Genomic DNA, 21,633 nt, shown 5'->3' with positions numbered 1-21,633 from the left:
CGCAAAACAGTATTTTTCGGGGTAGCCCGCTTGTGCTTAATTAAAAGCGACCAACTATCTGCACCCAACTTACAATGGTAAGAAGACCAGAGGTGAGAGAGGAAATGAGATCCTTGCCGGCGCGGGCACACACGATGGTGTTGTGGGCCCCAGAGACGGCCGGTCCGTGGTCAGCAGTCACCATGAGGCACATCTCAATGAACTTGGCCGCGTAACGTGGCAGTCTGTGAGGGGACGAGACAAAACATATATAAGATACTAGCTGGGCCCCCTTTCGAGGAAAGGAATGATCGGTGCATTAACATAAACTGAAAGTCATTGGTCTAGGCTACTATATTTACACTCTACTGGAATGAAGCAGTAAATCTTGAGAGAAGCAAAAAATTAGAATGTCTAGATCTAGATCTATACTCTCAAAACAAAATGCGCCTCACAAAATATCACTTCCGCACCGGATTTTCTAAAATTACAGAGACAGAAGCGTCGGCCTACAAAAGCGATCAGTGAAATGAAGAAATTTAGCTTTTTGCAGCAAAACTGTCTCAAAACTGAAAAAAACGAAGGGCGTCATGATCTGGAGAATATTTTAAAGAATCTTTGGGCGAAAACCGCATGTCAATCGATGCAGCCATTAAAAAGCCCTTTGAATAGCAAAATTCGGCCACCGCAAATAGGTAATAGATAAGATAAGATAGTTTTAGTAGATGGTTTTACGGCGTTCACAACTGCATAAGGTCATACGAGCGCCAAGGGGTGGGAGTCAACAGAGAAGTCTTTACTGGGAATCAGACTTTGCTCACCTTTCTAGCTTCAACAGCACAAAGTCTGCTCGACTATCAACTTCTTTTATATCTTTCTTTCTTTGTTTTTGGAGGTACATCTGCCACTGCATAATCTTACAATTTGCGAGGAAAGATATGCACCTCCAAAAAATATGTGAGGCAGCGTGGTGAAATCAGGTGCTCGTCTAAACAATCAAAGTGAAGAAACTGGCATTTTTCCGCAGGTTCAGGAATTTTGTATCGACTTTTTGTTTTTTTGGCTCAATACCTTTCATGCCCATTAAAGAACACATTTCTGTGTGGATTTTACTGAAAAATGTAGAGTAAAGGCAAAAAAGATGTAAATTTTAGGCTTCCGCGGACTCTCAAGCTTAGGAAATAACTAAACTTTGGTGGCCATTTTCTCACTAATTTTACCTCTGAAACTAGGTGATCCCCACCTCCTTCAATCCCAAATACACTTGTATCCAAGATAAATGGATATTTGTTTTCATTGAAAGCAAAGCAGATGGACAGGCTTTAAGATTTTTTAACTTGCCAAAACACGAGGAAACGAACCTTCTCTGAAACCACAGCAGACTGAGCACTCCGCCGATGCCCATGTCCTCCTTGAAGATGTCTGTGATGGGAATGCCTGCATACAGGAGTTCGTGGCCTCTCTCATCACAAATACTGGTCATGAAGGATGCTGGCTTCCTGATCAAACCCAGTTCCTGAAAAATTGAAAGTGGGACAGCTTTTCATACCTACACGAATACTGTGGCACCGTAACCACTTACAAATGTATCATATATATCTCTGATACATGAAAGTCATGGTTTCATCAAACTACAAGGGGGATTCTCGTGGTCTAGAGGTAAAGGTATTCACCTCTCATACAATAGTTACCGGGTTCGGATTCGACAGAGAACAGATCTTGTAATTTTTTTGCATTTAAAATTCTTCCCTCAGGCTTCTCCAAAGTCTGGGAATTCTGTTAAAATGTGACTAATGGTAAAATCTGTGTCGCATCCGACACAGAACTGTTTCTCACCTCCCCGCAGGAGGTATTATCTGTCAGGGACGTGTGTCCGATGCGCAATCACGTAAAAATGACTTCGTCTCTTCTGGAGAGGCCCGAAAGTTAAATTTTGTCACTGGGAATAGTGACAGTGAGAAGTGAACAGAGGGAGGAGTGAACAGAGTGAGAAATGAACAGAGTGAGAAATGAAGAGAGTGAGAGAAGTGAACAGAGTGAGGAGTGAACAGAGTGAGGAGTGAACAGAGTGAAAAGTGAACAGAGTGAAAAGTGAAGAGAGTGAGAGAAATGAACAGAGTGAGAAGTGAACAGAGTGAGAAGGCACCAACCAACTATGCACTGAATAACTTTCTGGCATAATGACTCCTTTCAGCCTAAGGTCAAGTTTTGTTTTGTTTTAGTAGACGTTTTACGGCGTTCGCAACTGCATAAGGTCATATGAGCGCCATGGGGTCAAGTTTGTACCTACCCTGGCCCAGTTGAAGTCCATCGGCACTGTGGGAGGAGCGGTCTCTGGTTTCGGCACGATGGCGCCTGCATTCACAAGCTTGGTGAACACCTCCCTACACGAGGAAAGAGAAAGAAAAGTGGATAATTTAACTCAATTAGAATAATAAATACTTATTTCAGCCAGTGCTGTTTAATTCTGTCACTGGGAATAGTGAGAAGTGAACAGAGTGAGGGGTGAACAGAGTGAGGGGTGAACAGAGTGAGGGGTGAACAGATTGAGAAGTGAACAGAGTGAGAAATGAACAGAGTGAAAAGTGAACAGAGTGAGAAGTGAACAGAGTGAGAAATGAACAGAGTGAAAAATGAACAGAGTGAGAAATGAACAGAGTGAGAAATGAACAGAGTGAACACCTGCATTCACAAGCTTGGTGAACACTTCCTCCCTACACGAGAACAGAGAAAAAGAAAGTGGATTTTAAAAAGTTTTAGTAAGAGTTTTACAGCACTTGCAACACAATAAGGTCATATAAGTGCCGAAGATTAGATGCGTTACAAGTAGGGTTGGGTCGGGCTCGCAAAATTAGCGTCCGCGAGTAACGAACTACTCGTTGGCACTACCCGCAAATTATAGGACGGGTAACGAACCGTCCGTTTGTGAAGAGTAGTTCGCTACTCGCTACTCACTACACATCGGAGAGAGACAACAGTTCGTTTAGCGAGCGAGCGGACGGGCGGACCGAGAGACTCCATGCATTCGAGCGGACGGATGGACGGGAGCGACTCCTTCCATTGCATACAATTGCAACCCCCGCCCCCCCCCCCCCCCCCCCCAAAAAAATAATTAATTAAAAAATCACCCTCCTGCCTCACATTGTAGCTAGGCGTTCATGGCGGAAATTTCCGCTCCCCCGCCCTATGAGATAATTGGAACGTACACAGTGTGCCCCACACACGAGGTGAAAGGTTACACACATAGTACTACGTCACAAGCCTCTCTCATTCCCTGTGGCACCGCTAGTGGTTTGAAACATCAGGCGTAATTAACAAACAATAGACGACGCGTCTAATCTTGCGTCGAGTATCTCGTCTGCTAGAGTTCGTCCGTTTACCCGCTCGCCCAGTGAATAAAATTGTGGAGCGGACCCAAAAAACGAACTGACTTGAGGCTTGAGGTCTGCAGTCCGCTCGCTGAGAGAGTCAAATTGTGGGGCGGACCCAAAAAAAGAACTGTCTTGAGGTTCGCAGTTCGCTCTCATGGCCGTCCGTTACCCGTTTGCTCTGACTGAGTCCGCGAGTAACGAACCCGTCCGTCCGCTCACCCCAACTTTAGTTACAAGAGAGTAACAAACACAAAAAAGAAGGAGGAGAGATCACGATGATAGATGTTTGATAGAAGGAAAGGAGCAAACCACATCAACGCACCAGTCAACCATCCACAAAGAAAGTGGATAATTTCACTCAATTAACATAATAAATACTTATTTCGGCTAATGCTAAACTACCGTTTAAGTAAACTACCTATGCATTTCTTCAACTTTTCAAAAAGAATAAGGTCTTTCACAAATGTACAAAATTTCTTTTATCTTCCAAGTATTCTGACAACAGAACCTTATGTCAAAAAGAAAGGTCAAAAAAGGTTTTCACGATTGAAGACATAAGAAAAACCTAAATCTATCTCAAAAGTCTGAGGTTAAAGTTTTATTTAACACTGAAGAGGGCCTAGCGTTATTTAAAAACAATTTTGAGCCAAAAATTGATGAAGGTAGATCGTACTGTATTGCTGTTCCCAATTCGTCAAAGCTGCGTGGCACGGTAGCTCCAGCAGCCCTGAGAGCATCGTTCTTGGCACTGGCAGTCTCGGCGTCCGCGTTGGCACAGGCTCCAGCATGACCAAACTGGACCTGCGTGGACACAGAGAAAAAAGTAGTCGAATTTGAGTAACGACCACCTGTTCGAGACAACCACCTGTCCAAACAACCACTCCCCCCCCCCCCCTTTAGAAAAAATATCTTTTAATGACAGTGACATCCGTCTATCTGAGAAACCACTTTTCTTTGAGCAGTTAGTTTCAAATGTTCTATGATGACCACTTTTCTTTGAACAGTTAGTTTCAACTGTTCTATGATGACCACTTTTCTTTGAACAGGTAGTTTCAACTGTACAAAGATGACCACTTTTCTTTGAACAGGTAGTTTCAACTGTACTAAGATGACCACTTTTCTATGGACAGTTAGTTTCAACTGTTCTAAGATGAAGAGTGAGCTGCACTTTACACTACTTCACAGTCAGTTTTAGTCATTTTTTAGTTTTAATAAGAGTTTCACGACACTTGCAACACAATAGAAGTCCTATAAGTGTCGAAGATTGGAGGTGTTACAAGAGAGCAACAAACACAAAAAAGAAGAAGGGGAGATAAAGACGATAGATGTTTGATAGGAAAGAAGAAGCAAACTGCACCCGAGCACCCGCCAACCACCCACTTCACAGTCAGTAAGAAAGACAAAAGCCACATTTAACTGTAAAAGACAAACAAATCGTCACATCATAACTACTTTGTCTAAAGTGCTCTCTTTACTTAAGTACATTTTGGATTAAATAATTCTGAGGCGACGATATATATATATTTGAAGAGAGCTCTTCTGATATGAGAAAACAAAAGTTACCAGCTCAAAAAAATGAAATGGTGAAATGGTACGGGTTTAACGCCAATATTAGGTTATTTAAGGGGCGGGACCTCCTAGTTTAACGCCCGTCTCCGATAGGACCGATCCAAGTGGGAAGTTCGTGTAAAGTGCATTTCCCAAGGACACAACGTCGGACCGAGCTGAGGCTCGAACCCTCGAACCCGCATTCTCACAATTACGAGTCCGGTAGCCTAACCACTAGGCTACCGACGCCACTCGACCTGCTCAAACATTTACTACCTTACAATTACAACAACTAGACACTAGCAGCACGTCAGAAGACATCACTATTGTCATTAACCCCTTCATGACACAGGGTCAGTTCGTGCTTCACCGGGCACAGTTTGGGATCCCCAGGGACTCAGAGTAGCGCTAGATTTTGTGGTCAGTTTCCTATAAACAGACCCGGTTTGCAAATACTACTAACTATATCTAAAGGAAATAGATTTCTTTGTACAGACAAAATATTCCCAAAAGCAAATCTGCAACTAATTTACGAAATGCATCCAATAGAAGCAGTATGCAGAATGTTGTTTTAGTAAGAGTTTTACGGCGCTCGCAACTGCATAGGGTATGCAGAATATGGCCTATGACGTACAGTGTTCCTCATCATGGTCCTCGCGCTTCGCAAAGTATGTTGAACGCGGTACGTCACAGCAGCATTTTGGCTCATTTGCGGTGTGCCGTGTAAGAAAAAAGTATGAACGGCAAACGTCATATCGGTCACAAAGGTGTAAAAAGGGCTTTTCCAACATAAACTCACCTCTGATGTGAACATCTTGGCGCAAGTTCCAATACACCATGCGATGACAGGTTTGTTCACAGCTCCAGATTTCAAAGCTTCGACAAGTTGGTACTCTTCAACACCTCCAACCTAAGGACAGAAGTCACAGTAACAGACAGTTAGTTATAGTAGATGGTTTTACCGCGCTCGCAACTGCATAAAAGATCATATGAGCACCAAGGGGTGGGTGTCAACAGAGAAGTCTTTACAGGGAATCAGACTTAGACTGCTCACCTCTCTAGCTTCAACAGCATAAAGTCTGCTTCGACTATCAAGGCACCCCAGAAAGAGCAGGTCACAAGAGAGTGACAAATATACAAAAGAAGTAGAGGAAATGGCAATAGTAAGGATTAGGAAAAAAAAAGTAGCAGTTCCCTGTTGTAGATCAGGCAGTTATAAGCGTGACATGATAAATCAGCCCATTTACAATTCTACTGTGCTTGAACGAGAAATGTCAATGGAGAGTCCTTGGAAACTGAAAATTTACAGTTTTCAGAAAATTCCACACATAAAACATGGACATAAAAGGAGTTGAACCAAAAAACAAAAATTATAAAAAATGCGGCGCCAAACCAGTCGAAAAATGCCGGTTTCTTCGATTTCAATGTATAGACGAGTGCTTGATTTCACCACGAAACCTCGCAAATGTACAGAGAATTCCCAGTGGTTGGCGTTCACATTTTAAACGTTAGTGTGAGTTCATTTCTTACCTCTCCCAGGAGTACAATCATCTTCACATCAGGATTCTGTTGATATCTCCAGATATGATCCATGAAAGTGGAGCCTGGATATCTGTGTTGCAATACAAAAAGACAACGTTAATCACAAAAAAAGGATTAGTACCCAAGTCTTATTCGGTCAGCATTGACACTGACAGTGTGTGGGGGGCATTGTAACAGTGACCTTGACCATCAATGACTTATTTATAGAGGCACCAGCTATCCATGTCCAGGTGCTGTTTTAGCCTCTTTTTCCTGTATGCGGATTAATAATATCTTTTTTGTAACAGTGAAAGAGATAAAAGACAGAAAGTTTAGTTTTAGTAAGAGTTTTACGGCACTTGCAACACAATAAGGTCATCTAAAAGCCGAAGAATAGATGTGTCACAAGAGAGTAACATACACAAAAAAGGAGGAGGAGAGATAAGAACGATAGATTTTTTATAGGAAAGAAGGAGCAAACCACACCAGAGCACCCGCCAACCACCCACAAAGACAATAAATATTTATCAAACTAAGTAATGATTATTAATGAGGTGATATATCCTACATTTGCACGCCTATGTTCCAAGTTGAGTGTTTCAAGTTTCCTTGGAAAAAAAAAGGTACATTTCTGAGCTCTGAGAATTTACCTAAAATCAAGGGTCAGATTACAAATCATAGAAATAGAACAAATTATATTACTTAACATTGGATTGACACAAGAAATTCTCAGTTTCAAATCCAGCAGAATATAGATCAGATTTTACACAAAAATAACCCCATGTAGTGGTGTGGAAAAAAAGAAGAAGGAATAAAAAAAAACAACATTAGAGAACCTACCTATCAACCACAAGTTATTTCTGTATGTTTGTTTGTTTAAGTAAAAAGAAGCACATTGACACAGTAATGGTCATTTAGTGTTGGGAAAAAGTAAGACAAATGGACAGAAACAATAGGGGGAAAATAAAGAGGTAGGACCTAGCAGTGGCGCCCTCCAACCACATGCGTTATTTCTGTGACATTCTGGACCTATTTTTTAATTATTTTATTTTTATAGTAGAAGGTTTTACGGCGCTCGCAACTGCATAAGGTCATATGAGCGCCAAGGGGTGGGTGTCAACAGGGAAGTCTTAACAGGGAATCAGACTTATTCTGCTCACCTCTCTAGCTTCAACAGCACAAGGTCTGCTTCGATTATCAAGGCACCCTGGAATTAGCAGGTCACAAGAGAGTGACAAACGTACAATAGAAGTAGAGGAAAATGACAATAGTAAGGATTAAGAAAGAAAAAGCAGCAGTTCACAGTTGTAGATGAGGCACAGTTATGAGCGTGACATGAATCAGCCCATTTACAATTCTACTATGCTTGAATGAGAAATGTCCCCCCTTTGGGAATGGCCAAAAGACACGACAGTCAGTGGCACTGCCCCGGTGGGTACATTCGGGACGTGAAAACAAACTCACCTGTCCCCTCCAATGGCAATGCCCTCATTCACTCCGTCGGCGTTCAGCGCAATGATGTTGTTCAGCTCATTGGACATGCCACCAGATCTTGACACATAGGCAACACTGAAAAAAGGAGAATGTGTAGAATAAAACATGTATCTCAACAGAATGATAATAACTTTTGATTTTACTAATAAATGGTAGGAACATCACCTGTCCTCCATTACATCCGAAGGCAAACAATCAGGTGGTTTGGACATCTCACACGTATGGCACCTAACCAGCTTGCCAGTAAAGCCTACTACAGGAAAGCATCAGGGTACAAAGCAAGAGGAAGACCAAGAAAAACCTGGATCCAGGGTGTGAAGGATACCCTCAGAACATTTAATATCCCACCCAGTCAGGCCATCAAACTTGCTAGAGACAGGAAGCTCTTTCTCCCCTCGACGTCCTAGAGGTATAACAGGACGGATAAAGTAAAGTAAGATTATACTAACACGATTTAAGGTAAGATAATTTGTCACCATATCATGAACTTATAAGAAAAGGGTAATGACTCTCAAATAATGCTCAATCCAATGCCTGTGCACCTTTTCACAGTTCAGTATTTTTTAAAAAAACATCTTTGGCACCTGAAACTATTCGGGTAAAATGACATAAATCTCAAGGACACAGTATCGGACCGAGCTGGGCCTTGAACCCAAAACCAGCAATCTGAGGATTTTCAGTCTGGTAGCCTAACCAATAGACAACCAACACCACAATATGTACCCAGTTTTGTTTTCTTAACTAAGTACCTTCGTCTCTTCTAGAGAGGCCCGAAGGTTTTCGCGAACCCAGTTTGGGTCACAAATACAAGACCGGTTTGAGTTATCCATGTCAAACTGTATTTGCAAAAGACAGATTTACAGACTAGACATACCTTCCGGGGCGGTACAGTTTGGAAGCCAGAATGTTGTCCAGCATGCCTCCAGTGTTGCCAATCTTGAAGCAGCCAGGCTTCACACCTCCGACCTTTGGGGAAATTTTAAAGTAGTTTTAGTTTTAGTAAAGGTTTTACTGCGCTCGCAACTGCATAAGGTCATATGACATGAGCGCCAAGGGGTGGATGTCAACAGAGAAGTCCTTACAATTTAAAAGTAAAATTAAACAAACCCATGTAATCATTGGATAAAATGTAAAAATATCTACACAAAAAGTGCAAATTTCAAAATATTTTCAGATTCTATTAAATACAAAAAACCAACTGTTGATTTTATACAACACTGAAAAAACAACAACCCAACAACTGCAGGATGATGATTGCTCATATTTTAAGCATCAGAGTACACCACTTGAAATAATACTATTACTGGTACCAAAGTCTACTTAAAGCTTTGATTGAAATGCAACTTCCGTACATGATAACAAAAAAAAGGATGCCAACTTTATAAAATTAAATAGAAATAATAGAATCAATATAATCACTACAAACAAGAAAACATAAGGACTTACAGTGGCAGGTCCAATCATTGAGACTCCTTTTGCTTTTGCAACCTTCAGCAAATGTCTTGTGAGATTTTCAGGAATGCCCTCAGCAATGATAGATATGGAACGAATCTGAAACAAAGATAGAGAGTTAAAATAAAATTAAAATAGATTCCATTTTTACTGATCCCTGTAGGGAGATTTGGTTGACAATTAAATATTTACATAGATGCATAGTTGTCTTACTCCCTGTATCCCCAAAAGAAATACAGAATGTGACCTCAAATCAAAGTTAGTGCTTCATATGATTATTTGTGAAAGATATTTTTTTTTTATCGTTAACAGTTCTTTCTCACAAAAGTAAATCATCTATCAAAATGCTTCCATCTTAACCATCTTGTATAAGTATACTTACGACCTTAGAGCATGAATCAAAATAACATAGAGTGTGTATCTAGCTTACGATTATTATTGTTTATATTGCTGCTCATTTATATTATGCGTGTAATTGTAAGCCTACGTGTGTGTGTGTGTGTGTGTGTGTGTGTGTGTGTGTGTGTGTGTGTGTGTGTGTGTGTGAGAGAGTGTGTGCGTGTGTGTGTTTAGTTTTAGTAAAGGTTTTACGGCACTCGTAACTGCATAAGGTCATATGAGCGCCAGAAGATTACAGGTGTTACAAGAGAGTAACAAACATAAAAAAGAAGAAGGGGAGATAAGGACGATAGGTCTTTGATAGGAAAGAAAAAGCAAACCACACCAGAGCACCCGCCAACCACCCACTGTGTGTGTGTGTACAGGTGGTGAAACACCAAACCAATGTGCCAGGATCTGGACAATAAATAAGTATCTTATCTTATCTTAAATGAAACTAGTGTCACATTTTCCTGTATTGGTGGTTTGATTATATTTGTTTGTATCTGTAGACTTAGTATGCTCCCCCAAATCATTACAAATTTACAGTTTACTGAAGCCCTAAATTCTCTGTGCACTTGTTTAAACATAGAGGTCTGATCAGCCTTGTGCCCTTCCTCATAGTGTATGTGTTATATATTCTAACCCAGTGCCCCCCCTCCTCACCCCACCTTCCAATTCTGTCTGGAATTCAAAGATTTAGAAGGCTATGCATAATAAATAAGAGGTTGAATTTCAATCTCCAAACATTAATTTCTTCAAACTGGGCTGATGTAACAGGCCACAGAACAGCTGTAAGTCTAAGACCGCTGACTGTTACCTGTGGGAATGAGAGAGTTTCAATGGTGCTGTCGTAGGCAGATCTCAGGGAGGCAAAGTTGACCAAGGTGTCAGCGGTGGGATGCTTCTGCATGCAGTCAGCCATGTTTTTGTACACTGGGGTGAGAATGTTGGTTTTAGTAGAGGTTTTACGGTGCTCGCAACTGCATACGGTCATATGAGTGCCAAGGGTGGATGTCAACAGAGAAATCCTTACAGGGAACCAGACTTACTCTGCTCACCTCTCTAGCTTCAACAGCACAAAGTCTGCTTCGACTATCAAGGCACCCAGGAAGTAGCGGGTCACAAGAGTGACAAACATACAAAAGAAGTAGAAGAAAATGACGATAGTAAGGATTAGGAAAGAAAAAGCAGCAGTTCCCTGTTGTAGTTCAGGCACAGTTATGAGCATAACATTGTTGAATCAGCCCATTTACAATTCTACTGTGCATAAGAACAAGAAAAATACCCCCTTTGGGAAAGGCCTAAAGACACTTCAGTCAGTGGCACCGCCCCAGGGGGAGTGGGGGAGAGAATGTTCCCAAAAAGTGGACAATCTTTTCAAGAAGGCAACATCATTCATATGTAACTCTCCTTCAAGCAGTCAGCCATGTTTTTGTACACTGGGGAGGGAATGTTCCCAAAAAGTGGACAATCTTTTCAAGAACGCAGCAAACCGCGACCTCAGTGCTTTCTTGTCATATCTCCATTTTTTTAAACACTGAAAATGTGACTTCTTCTTGAGTTCACACTTTGTCATGAACTTGTTTTCACTGTTATTAAAAATGGAGATAGGACAAGAAAGCACAGAGGTTGCGAACAGCACTCTTACCTAATTTTCCTTAAAGAAGGAAACAGCACTCATACCTAACTCTCCTCTGAGAAGATAGCCTTATGAACCATCTCATTTGTTCCTAATGTCATTGAGAGGACAGTCAAGGAGGCTTCTGCAGGGAAGACTTCCAAAGACCGTTTTCGTAAAGGGAATTACAAAGAGACATTTTCATGCCGACAAATGCATTTTAGAGCTAAATTCTAAATAACATCAAGAAATATGTAGCTGTGAGATATAATGAAAGATACAAACATAAATGCAAATAAACGTTAACATTTTTCACATTTGTTAGTTTTAATAAGAGTTCTACGGCACTTGCAACACAATAAGGTCATATAAGTGCCGAAGACTAGAGGTGTTACAAAAGAGTAACAAACATAAAAAAGGAGGAGGAGAGATCAGGACGATAGATGTTTTATAGGAAAGAAGGAGCAAACCACACCAGAGCACCCGCCAACCACCCACTTGATGTCTTATAATTCAACAAAACACATTTGTAAGAAAAAGAGAACAATACTATTATCTCACAGATGATATGAAAGAAAGATTTAGTCTGAAGGATTTCTGTAAAACAGTTTTAAGTTTACAAAATATCCGATCTGCAAAAATGAATGCATTTTCTTCTAGAACACTGGAATTAAGTCTTAACAACACTATCTAGAGAACTTTAAGAATGAAGTTGAAGCAGCCTAGGGTGGTTGTGTGTAATTGGCAGGGGCTCTGGTGTGTGTGGTTTGCTCCTTCTTTCCTATCAGACATCATTATCTCTCCTCTTTTTCTGTGTATGTTACTCTTTCCTCTTTTTCTTTATAGGTTACTCTTTACTCTCTCCTCTTTTTCTTTGTATGTTACTCCCTCGTAACACCTCTAACCTTCATCACTCATATGACCTACTTGTGTTCCAAAACTTTTACTACAACTAAAAGTAGCCTTACCAGGGATGAGGATCTCTTTGTGGCCCCAGTAGAATTTCTGTTTGTGGTCACCACTGAAAACACAAAAACACTTCACATTAGAAATTTGCTGAAAAGCAAAAATTTGAAGCACTTTGAACACATTCACCAAATTCTCTTAGCTTTAGTAGGTGTTTTATGGCATCCCCCAACAGAAAAATGGAGATATTTTATACAATAAGACTTCTTCCCTCAAGAATTGAGCTAAAGTCTTGTGTGAACAATGACAAAGAGTCTGTGTGAACAATGACAAAGAGTCTACATTTACACAATCATCACCATTTGCCACAGACATTTCTCAGGTAAATATTGTTTGAAATTGGGGTGTAAGCGCACCTTTAGAATAGGACACATAGCGTGAATGCACCTTTATAATAGTTATAAATTGTGATGTAGGCCTAAAGGGCATATCACGTGACTGACACCTCATGTGATTTCATGCAAGCCGCGGGTAATCTAAGTGTCACTCACTCACTGAATCCGAAACGAGTAACATCGGCTAACCAAAAACTACCAGAAGACGAGCAGGTGGGGGCCCCACCAACCTCAACTGCCATCTACATCTACTACTGCAAGACTCAAGTAAGTCGTAACATAACAGAAAGTTAGAGAATAAAGCAATGTGCTTATGAACAATGGTATCAAGAATCTTTTCCACAAAACTTTGTACTCATATGAAAAAAAAATGAAGTTTGATTTTGAGTGAACTATCAGTCAGCACAATGATGTCTGCCACGATTAGATAACGAAAACAGCAAAAAAATGGCAAGACAGACAAGAACTACTAGAAGAAACAAAAAGCTCAACAGCAGCTAATGCAATGAGCTGTGGAAAAAGACATTATGAAATCCAGTAACTTCAAATATGGTCGCTTTTAAGGACAAGCGGGCTAACCCAGATTTCGGGGGTTTCCAGAAATCTAGACCTACACCAAAAGTGAGAATTGCCCTACCTATAGGAGAAGTTTAGTTTCATTGGTGTGTATATTTGTTTGACAGTACAGAAAACTCTCCTTGTCTTTTAAAGAAACTGAACCAGTGGCAAAAACTTTACCTTCGATTTTCTCAAAACAGCATTTTTCGGGATAGCCCCTTGTGCTTAAAAGCGACCATATATAATGCATGCTATACAATATCTAACATATTAATTGGGTAGGATAATAAGGAAACAATTAAGACAAAATTATTTGTTCCCTTTCCTCTACGACTTTTTCTTAAAAACACCCAACATACGTGAAAGGGTAGATCATGGCAACGACCGAGGGCTTGGAGCGGGAGCAGACGTAGTCAAAGTCCAGCATGCCCTGGACCGCCCGCTGCTGCATGCCCCACACGATGCACTCGGTGGAGGCGCTGAACAAGTTGTACTCCGCTGGGCTGGCCGAGCCTCCGTTCACGCCCGAGGGGGGGGACGTGGCTGCGGTCTTTGACGACGGGGTGCCCTTGTCCTGGGAGTTTCTTCTGCTGGAGCTGGGAGACGGCTGGGGACGAGAAGATAAGACACTAAATGCATGGTCGCTTTTAAGGACAAGCGGGCTAACCCAGATTTTGGGTTAGTTTAGTTTTAGTAAGATTTTTACGATACTTGCAACACAATAAGGTCATGTAAGTGCTGAAGATTAGAGGTGTAACAAGAGAGTAACAACAAACACAAAAAAGAAGGAGGAGACATGGAGACGATAGATTTTTTATAGGAAAGAAGGAGAAAGGGGTTTTCAGAAATCTTGACATACACCAAAAGGGGGCATTGCCCGACCTAAAGGAGAAGTTTGGTTTCATCGGTGTGTATATTTGTTTGGTTATATAGAAAATTCTCCAGGTCTTTAAAAGAAACTGAACAAGGGGCAAAAACTTTACCTTTGATTTTCTCAAAACAGCATTTTTTGGGATAGCCCCCTTGTGCTTAAAAGTGACTAAACAAAACAACATCCACGCAGGTGGGACTGACACTGGCACTGTCATAAAGCAGCAGGATTGGAAGAAACACAATGTAGTATATATATATATATATATATATATATATATATATATAAGTAATCGGGTACAAAATAATGTAGCGCAAGTAAAACATTTTGAGTCTTCATTTTCCCGAATGCTGTTATCCGTTATTAAGTGTTAGTAGTTAGGTTTCACTTGAATAATTTGTTTTAAAAAGGAGGAGGGGCAAAGGAGGTGAGGGGGTGGGGGTAGAAAGTGGAGACGAAAGCAGACGATAGAATATTGCTATAGAACAGGAAAGGAGGTGAAAGGAGACAATTTTAGAGATGAAAATATTTCCCTCGTTACTCGGATTAGAACCCGGGACCTTTGAATGAGAGGCGAACACCTTAACCTCTAGGCCACGAGAGCCCCCCTCACCACAACAGCTTGCAACATTAAACTACAGTACCAGCTGCAAATATTGATCAACTATTCAGCATTGTAAAAATTACAAAAACAAAGCCAGGTGCTATCCATAAGTGAAGGGTGCTGACAAAACGAGTTACTTCTCAGATTCAAGACCTATGCAAAAAGATACGCCACACTCATAGGTAAAGTTTTTTTCAATTTATAAAACTATGAAATAATAAAAGGCTTATTATTCTTATAGAATATGGCACCAATAGAAAATCTATAAATTTGACCCTAGAGTCGATTTTTGGTCCAATCTCCATTTGTGGATAGCCAGAAGTGACTCATTTTGTCAGCACGCCTCATAAAATGAATTTTGGGTCTTAATTACTGCCACATGATTACAGAAATGATAACAATTAGTAAATCTTTTCAGATGATCATGAGAACACAGTATTCAAAAGCACCACCCATACCAGATAACTACCACGAGCTGTTATGTCAAAAACAAAAGCTGTTCTATTCTTCAGACTAAGAACACATGGCTCAGACATAAATGTCAGAGTGGAGAAGCAAACTAAAGAATGGAGCACATCTTTCAGCGCGCGCGCGCGCACGCACGCACGCACGCACACACACACACACACACACACGGAATGAGACCCACCCCCATTAACCCTATAGCACACACACACACACACACACGGAATGAGACCCACCCCCATTAACCCTATAGGAGAAACAGTACAGGCCAGCACACCTCAACTTCTTTTTTTAGTTTTAGTAAGAGTTTTATGGCACTTGCAACACAATAAGGTCATATGAGTGCCGAAGATTAGAGATGTTACAAGAGAGTAACAAACACAAAAAAGAAGGAGGGGAGACAAGGACAATAGATGTTTGATTGATAGGAAAGAAGAAGCAAACCACACCACAGTACCCGCCAACCACCCACGAACAACTAAACAGGATAGCCAAGTGTATGATAAATACCAGTCTTCACCTCAACTTCTAAAAATGGTGCAACCGTCAGAAATGTATAGGAGGACAAAGTAAATATAACACAAAGGGATTCCAACATTCAAACAAAGCCACCAAATGTTACATCATGAAGTATGCATTACAACTTAATCAGCATGCGAGCATTTTTTGTTGAGGACACAAATTGGAAACTAAGACTCTGCGAGATAAAGTCCTTCCTGAAACCATACACATGTGAGGCGTGCTGACAAAACTAGTAACTTCTCGCAATCAAAGAATGGAGATAGCAGCCAAAAATCGACACAAGGGTCATATTTGTGGATTCCAAACCAATGCCACTCTCTTCAAGTATAACAGGTTTTTTTTTATAGTAGAGGGTTTTATGGCACTCGCAACTGCAAAAAGTCATATGAGCGCCAAGGGGTGGGTGTCAACAGAGAAGTCTTTACAGGGAATCAGACTTATTTTGCTCATGTCTCTAGCACAAGGTCTGCTTCAACTATCAAGGCACCCCGGCATACAAAAGAAGTAGAGGAAAATGTCAATAGTAAGGATTAGGAAAGAAAAGGCAGCAGTTCCCTGTTGTAGATCAGGCTTAGTTATGAGCGCGACATGAATCAGCCCATTTACAATTCTACTGTGCTTGAACGAGAAATGTCCCCCCTTTGGGAATGGTCTAAAGACACTACAGTCAGTGGCACTGCCCCCGGAGGGAGAGTTTAACATGTCTTTTATTATTTCATACTAATTATTTGTAAAAACTCAACCTATAAATCAGAAGTATGTATTTCCATCAGGCTTAAGTCCGAGAGAAGTAACTCATTTTGTCAGCACGCCTTACATGTTATGAGTAAACAAAGAGGACAGAGGGCAAACAGCTTGGGTCCATGCATGCTACAGGGACTGAACATAAAATGGCAGGGCTAAGAACATTCCTGGAAAAGTGATGGTTAGGTCGTTCTGCATTCCAAGGATTTCACAGTACTTCTACGTTTAGTTTTAGTAGAGGTTTTACAGCGCTCGCAACCGCATAATAAGGTCATATGAGCGCCAGAAGATTAGAGGCGTTACAAGAGAGTAACAAACATAAAAAAGAAGAAGGGGAGATAAGGACGATAGATGTTTGATAGGAAAAAAGAAGCAGACTACACCATAGGACCCGCCAACCACACACACAGTATTTCTACTCAATTCCCACAAAGAATATCTGCCATTAAAAAAAAACAGTTGTCCAGAGTGTCACGCTACCATGTGAACTTTTTTCATCAATTTGTCAGCAAAAACTACACAATTTTTTAAAGAAATTTAATTTAGAACATTTAGGAGGCGGGCTTCCGACACTGCTTGTCAGGGCCAGCCGGGGCTGAGAGGGATACAACTACATGATACATCCTAGCACAAAGACCGCGAGATACTCAAGGATAAAAATCCTCCCCACCCAGGAACCAAACTTGGGTCTTCAGCGAGCCACAGCCAAATGCCTAACTGCTACACCACAGATGCCAGCCCGAGTTTCACAAAAAATTACTGGTGTCATCATTTTGGATAAGCTCTGGATTTAGGTGAGGATATTCACCTATCTATGAAGCAAAAGAAAAGCGCAAACAAAATTTCCCATTTCCTATCCAATACCAGAATTAGACTGTCTTTTTCTCTGTGACTTGCACAAAACATTTCAGGGCTAACCACTTTGCGACCAACCCTATGTACATGTTTATACAGATACATTTAGAAAGAGAAAAATGAATAATACACCCAAGTCCTGGGGTGTAATATCAATCCACCCTTATTTTGCCCCAGTCTCCAATACAATTCAAAATGTCCAGGAATTTTTTTGTTTCTTTTCCTTTTCAAGAACAGTTAAAATCAAAAGACTGATTAATTTCCATATTCTCATTTTAAAAATTAAAAAATCCAAACAAAACAGGACAAAATTTTCAAACACTGGGTCAACGAAAATATATGATTGTCCAAAATCAACTTACTCAAAGGTCAAACTCAACATATTGAAACCAAAACTTAGGACTGATAAGACAGTAACATCTTTTTATGATCAATAAACCCAATACAGTAACGCCTTGAGAAATAAGTTTATGAATCATTCTCTTTTTACTCCGCAAGTAAGGTTAACTTTCAAGCAAATCCAACACAAGAAACTGTCTATGAGACATCGACACCAGCCTGCCCTCAACATTTCAGAGTTTGTAGATTTCAACCCCCGGCTCAACATGAGTCTCAGAAATTCCTCGCCTCATCTCTTGAATTGTGTTTCTGACCCATGGGCTAGTCAACACACCAGGTTTCACCTCAGCTGTTTCCGGCTAGCTTGTCGCTTATTTCCCACTTGAGAAAAGCAGCTCATAGTATCATATGGCCACCCTCAAGTTTATCGCTCATCCCTAGCTTCACACTAGCTTCAGCTCTCACATATAATATGGCCTCACCCTTATCCTGGCCTACGAAACTGAAGATAATAATATACTTCATCACTGAATTTCTAAATTTGAAGAAAAAAAAATGACATCTTAATCATTATTGTAACTGATTAAACTGTTACTGATTAAACAAAAAAGATTTTCTGTGCCCTTTTTTTAAACTTCACTTAAATCAAAATTAATTTTGCTGTCACTAAATTTGGTCTTTTTGGGCAAACTAGCGACTGTTCAACTGAAACCCGCTCCAATCTTAAAATTCAGCTTCTATAGGCAAAAAAATTGTCCACACTCCAGCTCCTATCTAAAACACTCTTGTGTCGGTAGTACTCTGATATCTCAAGGCATTACTCTATTGGGGGGGGGATCATCTTCAACAGCGAAACAAATGATTAAAAGTAAACTCCTCTGAGTTTGAGTTTTAGTAAAGAGAAACACATCGACATAATGATGGTCACATAATGCACAGACTGAAGAGGCAAAACAGATAGACAGAAACAACAGAGGAAAAGAAAAGAGGTATGACCATAAAGTGGCGTCCTCCAGCCACTCACAAGTAAATTCTTTGTTTAGTTTTAGTAAGAGTTTTACAGCACTTGCAACACAATAAGGTCATATAAGTGCCGAAGATTAGAGGTGTTATAAGAGAGTAAAAAACACAAAAAAGGAGGGGAGATAAAGATGATAGATGTTTGATAAGAAAGAAGAAGCAAAGCACACCAGAGCACCCGCCAACCACCCACCAAGTAAATTCTTAAACTGCAGACATTCTATTCATTTGATCGTACAAGTTTCAAAAGAATAAGGTGACAATGACAGAACCTATTAAGAGTAATATTTAAAAGGAAAAAGTAGTATAACTACATTGTAAAAGGAGTCAGTTATAATTTTAGCCATTCAATGAGAATACCACATGCATCTGACATATAACACCTAGAACCAAACCACAGCTGGAGGAGGGTTAGGAGAAATACAAAAATCTTGGGGAGGGGGTTCCTATAGATCCAACTTTAAATTATAGTCTGAGGGTATGTGATTATATCTGGTAGCATGAACTTAATAAAACATACCAAGAGTCTCAAAATTATGGTAAGCTTTGAGGGTGTGGAAAGTATGGACAAACTCAATCCCAATAACAATGCACCAAAATATTAAAACAGGATTAGTGTGAAATTGATTACCGCTGCAGAGTTCATCTGTAAAAAAAAATTAATTAATTTTTTTGCATTTCATGACACGTGAAACATTCCGAATGGGAATTCATCTGTTTTCAGTGAGAAGCGGGAGCAACTAGTTTAACTATTGAAGTACAAAATTCATTCTCAAGTACAACAAAATCACAGGAAGTACAAATTCATCTCAAGTACAACAAAATCACAGGAAGTACAAATTCATTCTCAAGTACAACAAAATCACAGGAAGTACAAATTCATTCTCAAGTACAACAAAATCACAGGAAGTACAAATTCATCTCAAGTACAACAAAATCACATCTATTACATCTTCTGAAACAAAAACATGAGAGAGACAGAAAAACACACATGCCATAGGAAAAAATGTAGATGTTTTACTCCTCCATCGACACAATTTAGATCATTTAGGAGGTGGGTATCGGACCCTGTCTAACGGCTCGCCTGGGCTGAGAAGGATACAACATCCCAGCAGAAAGACTGAGATATGTGATGAAAATTTCTCCCCACTCGGAGAATGGGGACAGCAAGGTGCCCACCTGCTACACCACAGATGCCGATCATGCCACAGGGAAACTACAATATCAAGTATTACAGTCTAAGAACTTGCCTGAGATTTTGAATCAACTACCGTTGTCCAAGTTTAACGTCCACACAGAAAAATGTTAAAGAATTACTGTTTGTTTCGTTGTTTTGCTCCAGTTTCTGTTCCTTAAAAAAAAAGGAAAAATTTTGAAAAAAGGTTCTAAAAAAGAGAGCTGCCATCCGGACAAAACTTTAAGTCCCATTAAAACTGAAGCCACTCTAGCCAGTATAAATATTAAGTATATTTTCAAAATCGGCATGTTGCTTGCTGCCTATCAGGCAAACGATGATTCTACATTCAAAGTACTAGGTAGATAAAGCGGCTATGTACGGAAAAATCAACTTCATAGTGAGATGAAGACCTTACAGTCAGTTACCCTACTCAGAAGAAGTACAAGTTGTCGTATAGTTTACCAGCTGATGATGGAGACAATCAGCCTGCCCACACTGAAATGGACCCTCATGAAGAGGGGCGAGGAAGCATGGAGCAACCCGTCTTTCAAAGACCCCAGTTCTACATACAAGTATCCAAGTAAGTATCCAAGAAGAAGCAGAAGACTGCCAAAGCTACTTAAGTGAAATTAACAACCTATGGGGGATCTATTCAGGAGCAAAATAAGGAACTCTCGACATCAATATCAATCAAAACATCAGTCATTACAAAATTGTCCCTACTTGCAAGTCCCACAGACCCTTGTCATCCAGAAAACCAAACTCAAAGGTACAGCTCACTGTGTTAAATTTCTACAGCAAGCAAATGGAAAAGCGAAAAACTTAGACTACCAACTGTTGACACCTATAAATCCCCATGATATACACCAAAAGTCTAGTGAGCATATGCAAGTGAGACTACGCAGCTTGTCAAGACTAACAAAAATTCTAAGGGGAAAAAAAAATGCTACCAGAACAAAGCTGAATGCAATAACTTTCTTTGGTGCCAAAAGCAATCTATATATTAGAATTACTACTACAGCGTGAAGGGAAATCATTCGCAACAACGTCCATGCCTCCAGCAGTCATCTACAACACTCAAGCACAACTGACAACCAAAGAGGAATTCTTTTTTACAAAAGTTCACATGAACATCAAAGCACAATGACAGTCAAAGTGAAAAGAGTACATCAATTAATACAAATGTGAGGCGTGCTGACAAAATGAGTTACTTCTCGGATTTTAGCCCGATGGAAATAGATGTGTCAAATTTATAAGTTGAGCATTTTCAATTCATTAGTTTGAAATGATAAAATACATGTAAAACTTTAAAAGAATGGCATTGGTTTAGAATCCATAAATATGACCCTTGTGTTCATTTTTGCAGATATCTCCATTCTTTGATTGCGAGAAGGAACTCATTTTGTCAGCACAGCTCACAAATACACAAGCTATCAATGCAGCAATGGAAAAACGCAAGCACAAGACATTTACCTGGCGTCCCTGCTGGTGTAAGAAAAGAAGGAAACAAAGATGTAGCTGTTTATAGAGACAGTGTGTGTGTGTGTGTGTGTGTGTGTGTGTGTGTGTGTGTGTGTGAGTGTGTGTGTGAGTGTGTGTGTGAGTGTGTGTGTGTGTGTGTGTGTGTGAGTGTGTGTGTTTAAGTGTGTGCATTTCTATGTCTGGAAGAGAAAGTACATGCATTTGATCTTCAAATGCATGATGAATTGGGGTGAAATGAAGCATGGCTACCAGAAATCTTCCTGAAAAAAACTGTCAGTTCAAAGATCATTTACAAAACTTTACAAAATCAGTAGACATCAAGTTAAAGGAA

At 40.2% G+C, this 21,633-nt stretch overlaps 1 protein-coding gene across 2 annotated transcripts in view; it reads right to left on the bottom strand.

The window, feature by feature from the left end:
- The window catches only part of LOC101848152 (ATP-citrate synthase), a 79,379-nt gene that overhangs the window by 8,827 nt on the left and 48,919 nt on the right, over positions 1 to 21,633 (bottom strand). The window contains exons 14-26 of one of the 2 annotated variants that reach the window (XM_005110016.3): positions 21,294 to 21,305; positions 13,583 to 13,830; positions 12,333 to 12,385; positions 10,564 to 10,679; positions 9,360 to 9,464; positions 8,788 to 8,879; positions 7,884 to 7,988; positions 6,429 to 6,510; positions 5,698 to 5,808; positions 4,024 to 4,151; positions 2,270 to 2,363; positions 1,341 to 1,495; positions 74 to 224 (exon numbers count right to left, since the gene is read on the bottom strand). In XM_005110016.3, coding sequence (XP_005110073.1) covers positions 74 to 224; positions 1,341 to 1,495; positions 2,270 to 2,363; positions 4,024 to 4,151; positions 5,698 to 5,808; positions 6,429 to 6,510; positions 7,884 to 7,988; positions 8,788 to 8,879; positions 9,360 to 9,464; positions 10,564 to 10,679; positions 12,333 to 12,385; positions 13,583 to 13,830; positions 21,294 to 21,305 — 1,452 coding nt within the window. The remainder of the gene's footprint in view (positions 1 to 73; positions 225 to 1,340; positions 1,496 to 2,269; positions 2,364 to 4,023; positions 4,152 to 5,697; positions 5,809 to 6,428; positions 6,511 to 7,883; positions 7,989 to 8,787; positions 8,880 to 9,359; positions 9,465 to 10,563; positions 10,680 to 12,332; positions 12,386 to 13,582; positions 13,831 to 21,293; positions 21,306 to 21,633) is intronic. The other variant, XM_013088950.2, reaches the window with a different exon arrangement.

Source organism: Aplysia californica, unplaced genomic scaffold, assembly GCF_000002075.1.
Source record: "Aplysia californica isolate F4 #8 unplaced genomic scaffold, AplCal3.0 scaffold00842, whole genome shotgun sequence".
Classification (NCBI taxonomy): Eukaryota; Metazoa; Mollusca; class Gastropoda; order Aplysiida; family Aplysiidae; genus Aplysia; species Aplysia californica.
Note: the sequence above shows the minus strand (reverse complement) of the source record. Positions and strands in the feature narration are given on the sequence as shown.